Source organism: Wolffia australiana, chromosome 16 (genome assembly GCF_029677425.1).
Source record: "Wolffia australiana isolate 7733 chromosome 16, ASM2967742v1".
Lineage (NCBI taxonomy): Eukaryota > Viridiplantae > Streptophyta > Magnoliopsida > Alismatales > Araceae > Wolffia > Wolffia australiana.
In genome coordinates, this window is record NC_135850.1 from 4,286,183 (window position 1) to 4,297,543 (window position 11,361).

Sequence of the window (11,361 nt, forward strand, 5' to 3'; positions counted from 1 at the left end):
TCTGTACGATGCCTCAAAGATATGGAGACAGATGTGGATATAACCAAGCCTCGGAAATAGGTATTAAGGTCCTCATTCTTCTCCAGATCGGCCTCGGATGATGGGCTTCAATTATTTAAGACATTATGTAAAAATGATCCATAGAAGATGAAACTTGAATAAGGTCTGGCCATCATTGGCTGATCCATCATACAAACAATGGATACACAATGGTTTATTTACGCAGGCGGATTATGCTGATTGTTTTGATGACAGCCACCCTACCTCAGTATAGTGTGCATTCTTTGGGGACACTTGATCTCCAGGAAGAGCAATAGACAGTCATGTGTTTTACACTCTATCAGAGTTTGCATCAACCTTACCCATCCTATCAAGTTGTACAGAGATACTGAATTTGCTATGTACGTTACTCGCAACCCAGCACAGCATGACAGGATGACGCATATCAAGTTTGATCATCATTCCATTGAAGAGAAATTGTGTCAACATACCATCAAAATTTAACATGTGGCATCTGAAGACAAGGTGGCAGACATGTTCACAAAGGGCGTTTTGGGTCCTACTCATTGGTTATTCTTATGAACGCTGGGTTTCGGCTCCATTCATTCCTCAGATTGAGAGGGGTGTTCAGTTACATATATAGTTCTTATAGTTATCATTATCAGGCCTATCCGATGGTAACTCATTTATTTTATTTGTTTTCTTTATTTTATCATTATTCTGTACAGTCTCCTTGTTGAGAGAGAAAGGCGCATGTGGTCATGTGGTCATGGTAGATATATTGTCAGAACTTCATAATAACACATCATCAATCTAATTCATGGGACCAATTCATAAATGTTCACGTAAATACATAACTTGCTCACACAGATGCCTTGCCAGTTCCTCAATTGAACGAGAAAGAAATGGGATTATGCTAGAACGACAAACCAATTAAAAAATCAATACCTTTCCAGCTCCTCCCCTGACATCATCTGATATAACCCCCTGAGTTCTAATACTAATTCAAGTTGAATTCAATGTAATACCAAACGCTTCCAAAATATTCTCAATACAGTTCAATCTTCATGATCAACAAGAACAGAGCGAGAGAGAAGAGGGTGTATGGAAGAGTGAAGAGACGGTGACCTGATGGACTATATAGATAGTCCAGAAGAGGAGAATGACGTTTCTCATGTGTAAGGATGGATATCTGCAAGAGGAAGCAGTTAGGGTGGGCTTGAGACAAGAAGGGTGCAAGATGGCCTATCCAGCATATAGTGTTGGGCCTGCCAGGGCTGGGGCGACTTGTGCTTTCCTGGAGTGTCCGCATCACTCATAGATGCAACTCAGTATAGCATCATCATCTAACATATGTTAAGAAAACTCCTCATAGGCTTCCTTACAGACTTCGACTCGTGTTTTATTTTTAAGGATGCACCCTCACAGGCTTTTCACAGTATCTCCTTGGAACTTTTCGTGTTTATCTACAGCGCTACCAGCATGGTGGTTTCTGCCTGTTGTACCAGTTTGGCATAATCTAAGGGGAACAGTCAATGAGAAGAAACCAACAGGACGACAGATAAACACCAGAGAAACAAGAGAAGGAGGTTAACATCGTATTGTACGGGCTTGTGCACTTTACCGCAGTGCTCATTTCTTTCATACATTTTCAAGGGAATCATGAAAACAAATTCATCTATCAGCCAACTTCACGTCCTGCTGTCTTATTTCTGTCCTCATTCTGGTGAATCATTTGTCTGTAGATATGTTCCATAGACCTGTAGATTTCTAATCATTATGAAATTGAATGTACTCAATGCAAACACTTTGAGGGATACTATCAATGAAGTTACAATTTTTATATTCAAGCCCTTACCAACTGAACTGAAAGCTATAGCTGATATCAAGGGCACTACTTTTCATCTTTAGGTAGGATGTTGTACTTGAACACTCCCCCAAAACACCAGCCGCTGGCCTATTTATGGTCCCAGCGTGCAGTCTGTTTCTTCTGGGATTTACACCTGCAAACTGGCTCTGATACCATGTTGGATTCAAGTGATCTCCTGTATCTTTCTTCCAGAAAAAAGTGCTCACAGACTGTGCTAAAACTTATAGCTGATGACAATGGCACCACTTTTCATATTCAAGCAGGATGTTGTACTTCAACACAAATGAACCGGCCCTCTCAAGATCCCATCATTCCCTTATGTCCAAACTTCCCCCCTAAGTTTGAAAGGTTCAAATGGAATATAAAGAACAGGACTAACCAACATTATATATTAGTTGGCTAAAGAACATTCCTTCAAAAAAAAGTTTTACTGGCCCATGAACAATTGCGAAGGACCAAAAATTTTCAAATTTCTCTATATTTTTTAAAATGATTAGTCAGTTGATTCATTTTTGCAAAATCTAAATATGAAAGTCGAATTGGATAACAGCAAATTAATGTTGAAATAAAGTATGGGAATGCATTAAGAGAGGTAAACAGGAGATGAATTAACAAAAGAGATTGATTAACAGGCGGAGAGAACAGCGTTAATGTTCAAAGTTTAAAGCAAGACAACAGCTTGGTAATTGAGATCCAGACGTATTGAACAGAGTATGAGACCCTGAAGAGATATCATTCTCAGAATTAAAGTTAATTTGAGGCGAACCTCTTCATCATAGTCATTTCTTTCTCGTAGATATGCTGCTAATCCCATTATAAAAGTGTCGACAAGGGCTTTATCTTTACTCCAACCGAATTCAATGATTTCGCAGCTGAACCTGGTAATGGCATCAAACATAGCTCCCCGACTGTTTCCCCATGTATCAGCCTGCAAAGAAGCACTTACGAGTCCATTAATGATGTAAAATATAAGAAGACTTTTCTTCTCAAACATAACATACTTGGGCACACGTTGTAAGCACAAGAGGCTTCAGAGGAATAAGCAGCACACGTAACAGTTGTCCCCCCCGCATTACTGTAATACGCGCTATTCCGTCTAGCAAAGTGCCAAAGAGTTCTTCACATATCTTGACCTTCCTCCATGATGATAGAACGCAAGCCTCAGCAGCGTCAAGGAGCAAGGCAAGGGTCCTGCGCAGCAAGTCCTTTGAAAATTTTCCCTCATCTTCTAAGTACGTAAGGCTTTTAATCAGGACAGCTGTTGCTGCCTTACAAGTAGATAGCTTCGAATTTATCCTAATTCTAAGCTGCGCTCCCTGTTCTCGCCATTTATGCTTCCGAATCTGTAATGAGATGAATATAACTTCAGAAAACCAGCGTAAGTTTCTTCTGTATAATAAAATTATGAGAACAAAAGCAAGATAACATGATGGCTGTAGATAAAAATACAAAGAGATCAGCAATTTCACCTTGAGAAAAGTTGGTAAAAATTTAAACTGTCTAGAGGCCACCTTCCTCACTTGCTCCAAAAAGGTTGAATTCAGAGCAATCCCCTTATCCAAGACCTGGCCAAATATTTTGAAAGCAATCTCTTGCTTTTCCAGGCCTTCAATGGGTTCTTCCTCAAACATTATTACCTGCTGCTTCACCACAGGCTCGCCCACAATCTCATTGCCCCCCGACAGCTGATCCGAGCTGTTTCTCCTCGAAGCAACGGTCCCATTCATCTTTGACGTAGCCTCGCTATCTCCATCATCCGCTACATCCTTCTCCTTGATCCTCACCTTGGACGGCGTACTCTGAGCCGATAAACTCCAAGCCGAGTTCTCCGAAGAAGACGAAGATATCAAGTCCTCTAGCTCGCCGGATCCAATAAATTGCTCAAAAAGCCGCTCAAGCAGCCCCTCCGCATCAGAACTCTGGATCGGAGGACAGTTCTCAGAAGCCGCAACCAAGAACAACCTAGAGAGACCAGATCCCGAACTCGCGGCCTCAGCAGCCGAAATCAACGTGCCTCCAAAGAATTTAACCAGATCGGACGACAATCCAGGAGAGATCTCAGCCGCGGCAGTCAAATACCGCAGGAAATCGCTAAAGAAAACCGAAACCGACTCATTCGAAAAGGACTGCGGCCAGAACGACGATCGGAAGGCAATCGACGGCGCGGCGCGCAGAAACTCGATCACAATCGATCTGGCCGTCGAGGCAGCGGCAACCTCGTCGCCTTCCGCCGCGGGACAACGAGCGAGGAACCGCGAAACTGTGAGCAATGCGTGTAGCTGGGATAGAGAAACCCTAGGACGAGATCCAGGAGCCAGAAGAGAGCCTTGAGGAGGGCATCGACTGCAGATCCAAGCGAGTTTGTCCTCGAACTGCGTCGGATCGGCCGCGATGATGTCGCAGAGCTCCGTTAACGCTTCCATTTCAGCGGATCAGAGATTCATCGTTGATCCTTCCATGGATCTTCCTCGAGCTCGAACGCCGATCGCGATCCGCCTTCGTTTGCGCTCGAGCGGTGTCCCCCTTCGGAGGGGCAACTGCTGGTTCAAATAACCAAGTCTCGGGGGAGATGGATGGTCGACGAGTGAGGACGACGATCTGAGCCCACCCCTCGTTATTCGCATTTAAATACGATTATGTCAATTCGCGGACGGACGGGACGGACGGGACGGTTATTTTTCGTCCGAGACGAGAATACCGTTCCTTCTCGGCCCCGGACGTCGGATGAGACAGAAATGCGTCCTCTGACCTGGGACGGGACCGGTTTTTCGTCTTGGAACGAAACAACCGTACCGTCTAAGGCTCAGATGTCGACGAGGCAGAAATGCGTCCTCGGATCAGGGACGGGACGAGTTTTTCATCTTGGAATGAAACAACCGTCCCGTCCAAGGCTCGGAGGTCGGACGACACAGACATGCGTCCTCTGATAAGGGACAGGATAGGTTTTTCGTCTTGGAACGAAACAACCGTCCCGTCCAAGGCTAGGACATCGGACTAGACAAATTACATCTTCGGACCAGAGACGGGACGGATTTTTCGTCTTAGAACAAAGCAACCGTTCCGTCTAAGGCTTGGACGTCAGACGAGACGGAAATGTGTCCTCAAATCAGGGACCGGCCGGGTTTTTCGTCTTGGAACGAAACAACTGTCCTGTCCAAGGCTCGGATGTCGGACAAGACGAAATGCATCTTCGGACTAGGGAAGGGACAGGTTTTTTCGTCTTGGAACAAAACAATCGTCCTGTGTAAGATTCGGACGTCTGATTGGACAAAAATACGCCCTCAGATCAGGGAGGGGACAGGTTTTTCGTCTTGGAACGAAACAACCTTCCCGTCTAAGGCTAAAATGTTAAACGAGACAGAAATGCATCCTCTGGTAAGGGACAGCGCGGGTTTTTTTCCAAAGGTATTATGCCAAACTGGCAATCAGGTTAATTCACGCTATGGTTGTGTAAGTGGTCCTTAGGCCTTAGATACCGAATATGTCTTGTGGATCGACAGTATTACTTTGACTATGATATATCAGTTTCTAATCATGGGATTCTAAATAGCATAGTTTGAGTGCATCTAGAAGATTGAGTGTTCAAGATGGGATAGCGCACCCTCATTATAAGAGGTGACAGCTCAACGAAGATGCTGCGATAAAGTTTTATGATGATTTCCTAACACATTAATACTAACTCAAATGACCGATTAGGGTTTGATAGTTGATCATACCCTAATTCATCCAAGGAACGTCAACTAGATGAGGGACTATACGTATACGGTAACCAATAATGAACATGTTCCAAGAGTGAGTCGATACACATTCTTTTGTATCTTATAGAGCATGAGGTGTAGTGTGGCACCCCAGATGTTGGAGACTTAATTTATCAATTTAGTTAAATCGATCTGACATTAATTAATCAATATTGGGTTTATGGAGTAATTAACTAGAATGATACCTGGGCCTAGAGGGTCACACACGAATGGTCTTTGGACGTCGGAAGATATACTTATGTTTGGGGGGTTTTATTAAAAATCTCCCACTTAGCATAAATAATGGAAAGGCTTCAACAAAATTCACCCAAGCGAGAACTGTTTAGGGATCCTTACCTTCTTCTCCCTTCTCCCCAAAGCTCCTCTCGATTCCCGACATGATTGGGATGACGTAACAATGACAACGAAGGTTGAACGAAACTCATCAACGTGAAGGAGAAGATGTGACGTGCCAAGGACGCATGGACACATTAGTAGATCCATGTAAGTCATTTGAAGATCAAAGGAATCACAAATGTGATCCGAGCACAGGTTCTTTGTTTCATATTTTCTTGATGTTGTTACGATTCATTAAAGTTTTATGTTGTGTATGATTTTCAATTCTTCATCCAGATCTTGGCCTCTAGGACCTAAATTTTTATCCTTCAATGAAGGTCTAAGAAACCAACACATATATGTATCCACAAGATATCATTGGTATCTCATGTTGAAGGACCACATTGACATAAATCAACCTACATGTCAAATAAGTATATAACCATCAAAGGATTTTAATGGATCAATTCCATGCATTCTCTCCCCAATGTATTACGTAATGAAAATATAAATGTCATGCAAACCGATGGCACATTCCACATCTCATTCAATATTTAATAATAATATATATTCATATAATGTACACTTTATGTGTACAAAGAAGTATGGAAATTAATTTTATGATTGAGTGAAGAATGATGAAATAATAATACAAAAATCAGTAGTCTTTAAACATGTGATATGGTAAACTCTAAACTAGAATTTTAACTTTTCGTAAACGTTTTTGAGTTTACTTAAAAAATAAAAAGGTATTCATGTAAATCAACCTAGTTATTAATATGGATTATCATCATATGACTTAATATTATTTAAATAGTGATTTATGAGATGACATGATATACATATTAAAGAAGGGATATAGAGAAGAAAAATGTAAGACGAGAGGGTGTTACAGTTAAGATGATTATAGTATATAGTGATAATGAGGATATTAGAAGAATGATTATGAATGAGAATCAATTGATGATTTGAGCAACATGATTATGAATGAAAAGAATGATTATGAATGAAAAGAATGGGTTGTGTAAGGGAAGTAACGTGTGAGATGAGGAAAAGATGGCAATGTTTTAGAGGTAGGATGTGATCCAAAGGTATAAAGACATAACGTCATGGAAGATGAGATGATGAAGGAATCTGAACTAATGATGATGCGAAAAGAACCAATTTAATGTGAGGATGCTTGAGATACATCCTTATGTTCTGTCAGGATCACACAATTTGTGAGTGCATGTAAGCTACCCCTCTTGTTTATTTTCTTTTCAAATACACCTGGGACATCTAGAACAAGCTTGATGGATCTCAAAACCTTAATATCTGTAAATCATCTTACAAATGTTGGAATCAAGTATATTGATATCCACCTCACTTTCTAGATTAGAGGACACAAAGATACAGGTTAACACAAAACTACCCTCAAATTTTTAGCTCAATTGGCCTTTTAGATTGTTAGTTATCAAGTTCTAAAGTCAGATAAATCCAGGGTGTTCATTTTCTCTCTCCTTGTACGTGATTATTTTGCTTCCTCATTTTCGTGTGGTCGTTAACATTATAAATAATCCTCTTTTAATGATTTTGTGTGATTGCCACTTCTTTAGTATTTGGACACTCTTAGAACACCAAGTGTCCTAAATGAGACGGTTTTTTGTCCGGGACGAGAATACTGTTCCTTTCTAGAGCTCGAGTGTCGGACAAGATGGAAATGTGTCTTCATAATGGGGACATGACAAGCTTTTCATCCTAGAAAGAAAAAAACGTTGTGTCTAAGGGTTGGATGTGAGACAATACAGAAATGTGTCCTCCCGACCATGGACGAGATGGGCTTTTCATCCTGGAACGAAACAACTAGGCTTTGACATTGTGGACTTGGGACTGGTCAGACCAGGCCGAAATGAGACCAGTGGTCCACCATTTCTTGGGGGCCTGGTCAGTCAGTCGGTTCGGATCCGGTTTGAAGGTCATAATAGACCAGTACCTGATTTATAGCAAGTCTTTTTTAATATTTATTTATTTTGGTCAACCCTACTCCCCAGAGCGCGCACGACGTATCTACCACCCCGCTTGTACGCCACGCCCCTTTAGCCCCCCCCCCCTCTCGCCGCAGCTGCCCCCCCCCACTCTCGATGCTTTCTCTTCCCTTATTTTATTATTCTCTTCTTTATTCTTGTAGTCTTCACCCCTCTCATTTTTTTCATTTTGTTATCTTCTTATTTTTCTTTTCTTCTCCTTATTAAATTCTAATTATTTTCATCTTCCATTATTTTCCTCTTGTTCTGTGATTCTTCTATTCATTTTTATTTTCATCTTCCTTCATTTTGGTTGTTCTCTTCTTCTTTTATTCATCTTATTTTCATTTTACTTTATATTTATTTTTTCTCTTTTATTTTCTTTTATTCTTATTTTTTCATCTTCCCTTTTTCCTATTCTTTCTTTTTTTTCTTCTTTTATACTAGAAGAATCTATTTTTTTCATGTTCTAGTTGGTTTTGCTTTGGTAATCTTATTTCTTATTATGTTGGTTAATACTCTTGCATTATCTTGTCTTGATTAATTTTTTACATTCCAAAATTGACATTCTAAATTTCTTTGTAATGCCCTATTGTTTTAGGAAAAGTTCTTGTCAATTTTTTATCTTGACTTTGATTTTGACTTTGACTAGTCAACATGACTGGATCAGGACCAGGCCGGGACTGAACAAGACCGGACCGATACCGGAACTAACTTTAGGCAAATTTTAGGTCCATGCAAGAAAACCAGACTGGACAGGGACCTTCAAACCCTAGAAATAACCATGTCGTCCAAGGCACGGACGTTGGACGAGAGAGAAATGTGTCCTCGGACCAGGGATATGATGGATTCTTTTTCTTGAAACGAAACAACCATCCTGTACAAGGGTCGGACGTCAGAAAAGACAAAAATGCATCCTCAGACCAGGGTTGTACAGGTTTTTCGTCTTGGAATGAAACCATCGTCCTATTCGAGGATTGGATGTCGAATGCAACAAGAATGCATCCGCTAACCATGGACCGGACGGGTTTTTTTATCTTGGAACAAAACAACCGTCCCGCCCAAGGCTTAGACATCGGACGAGACATAAATGCTTCCTTGGACCAGGGACGGGGACAGGTTTTTCATCTTGGAACAAAACAATCATCTTGTCCAAGGTTTAGATGTTAGACAAGATGGAAATGCGTCCTTGGACCAGGGATAGGGGTGGGTTTTTCATCTTGGAACAAAACAACCATCCCGTCCGAGGCTTAGACGTTAGACAAGATGGAAATGTGTCCTGAGACCAGGGACGGGACGAGTTTTTCATCTTGGAACAAAACAACCATTTCCTACAAGACTCGGACGTCACATGAGATGAAAATGCATCCTCGGACCAGGGACGGGACAGGTTTTTTGTCCCATCCAAGGCTTAAACGTCAGACAAGATGGGAAAGTGTCCTCGGATCAGGGACCGGATGGGTTTTTCATCTTGGAATGAAACAACGGTTCCGTCCAAGGGTCGAACGTTGGACAGGATGGAAATTCGTTTGAGGAGGAAGGATGTGATGGTTTTTCAGTATCGTGACAAAGCAACTGTCCTCTGTGAGGCTCGAGCATCATAGGAGATAGAAATTCATCCGCGTATGAAAGTCAGGATGGTTTTTTAGGACAAAAGATGTCCCATCCAGGGATCATCCGTCTAAGGAAATGGGAAATTGTCTGCCTAACGAAGAAAGGTACGGTTTTTTTCATCCCAAATGTACTAAACTTTTTATAATGATTTTTTTCTTCAATTTCAGAACTTCTATGATCAGAATTTTTATTTCCAATGTCAAACAAATTGGGATGGCAGGGCACGCTGATTTCCAAATGGGATGGTTCCGAGATGAGGTGGTTCTAGGACAAGATGGTTCCAAATGGGAGGGTTTCTTAAGACCCAAAAAAAGGGATGCAAGATGAGACTAAAACCATCCCAATTTGTCTTGTCGTCCACTCAGGGATTATCTTGCACCTTAGTTATACCATATCATTGGGTTAAACTGCTCCTGGTTATAAAGTATACAATAAATGTCGGCTTTTGTGCTCTGTAAACAACTTAACGTAATCATAATTAGCAGTGATTTTATTTTCATTCGTATTTCACTAGTACAATCACGGTATTTTTGGTAGTGTCACTTTTGACAGACCTAGTATTCTAGTTAAATGAGAAACAATTGTGTTTTTCCTTGAGTTTTTTCAAATAATTTTTCACTTAAATTTCAAATACAACCATAAACTTTAGCATCTTTAAAACTAGTTGGTAACATAATTTCAATATAAGCTTATTATTTTTCAGCAATTATTCTTATGAGAAAATTGATATTCTAATTTAGATTGGGACGTTGTTTTTGTTTCAAATAAGATATCATGAGAAGTACATTTAATTATGCAGATCATTTAGTCTAATATACATGATATCATATTTTTTGTATGGATTTTATGACTTCCCTTATCTTTTTAAGTTTCATAAGTTTTGTGTTTTAATGATGCCATCATAGAACTCCAGTCCGATGATTGTTGCCTCAGTGATTTTATATTTGTTTGATTATGCAAAAGCCTAGAAAAAGGGAAGTCAACAAGAGCAGATGTTCAGCTACAGTCCACACAAATGCCAAAGGACCATCACAAAGGAAGACCTTGAAGCAAATAAGGCAACATTTTATCAGAGAATAGAGAGTTTGTTGGCTCAAAACACATCAAATGAGGGTAGAATCACATATACGTCTTATTTTTCCAGCACCTCAATCTCTATATGAGGGGGAATGAATTGCCTCCTAATCTAGTTAATATTATCCTTGAACATTGCCTCTAACAATCATTGATCAGTAGGAAAGATGGGGGCTTCAGCTCAAATATTTGTGTTCTAGTATGACTCAAGTAAGATATCTTTTAGTTTATTTTGATTATGACTTGCATGTTGCAAAAAGTCTGGCTTGGTTGAAAAGTAGAATCATTATGTGATTCAATTACATGAGAAGGCTTCTTGGTTGGAATAGGTCACACTAAGCTTGCAAAAATTATTGTGTGTCCATTTCATTAGAGAATTTAGTTTGTGTTCTTACCATATTACTGATACATGATATTATTTCAAACCTGATAAATATTTTCTTAATCATCAAAAGAGGATCAAGCCATTCATGATCGTTCTCGCATTCCCTCTTCTGATATCATATGTTTCACTTTTATTTCTGTTGCATTCATCCCTCTTTTACTAAACATAACACTCAGATTCATCATGATGCCCCCTCACTCATCATGATACTCATGTGAGATGCTTACAGTGAAATACAAATTTATTGCATGTGATTAAAACAACTAATTTTACACTGAAAATGAGCTTAGCCCCAGATTTCCTAATTAAAGTTATTCATAACTGATGTTCAAATTCATATTT

General features: G+C 40.2%; 1 protein-coding gene across 1 annotated transcript in view; it reads right to left on the minus strand.

Annotated features, from left to right (window-relative positions):
• LOC144713858 (Phosphatidylinositol 3- and 4-kinase family protein) overlaps positions 1–4,468 on the minus strand; it is a 39,513-nt gene extending 35,045 nt beyond the window's left edge. Inside the window, exons 1-3 of the mRNA XM_078588574.1 lie at positions 3,340–4,468; positions 2,872–3,213; positions 2,637–2,798 (exon numbers count right to left, since the gene is read on the minus strand). Of these exons, the coding sequence (XP_078444700.1) occupies positions 2,637–2,798; positions 2,872–3,213; positions 3,340–4,293 (1,458 nt within the window). The 5' untranslated portion in view covers positions 4,294–4,468. The remainder of the gene's footprint in view (positions 1–2,636; positions 2,799–2,871; positions 3,214–3,339) is intronic.
• Positions 4,469–11,361: the final 6,893 nt, after the last annotated feature.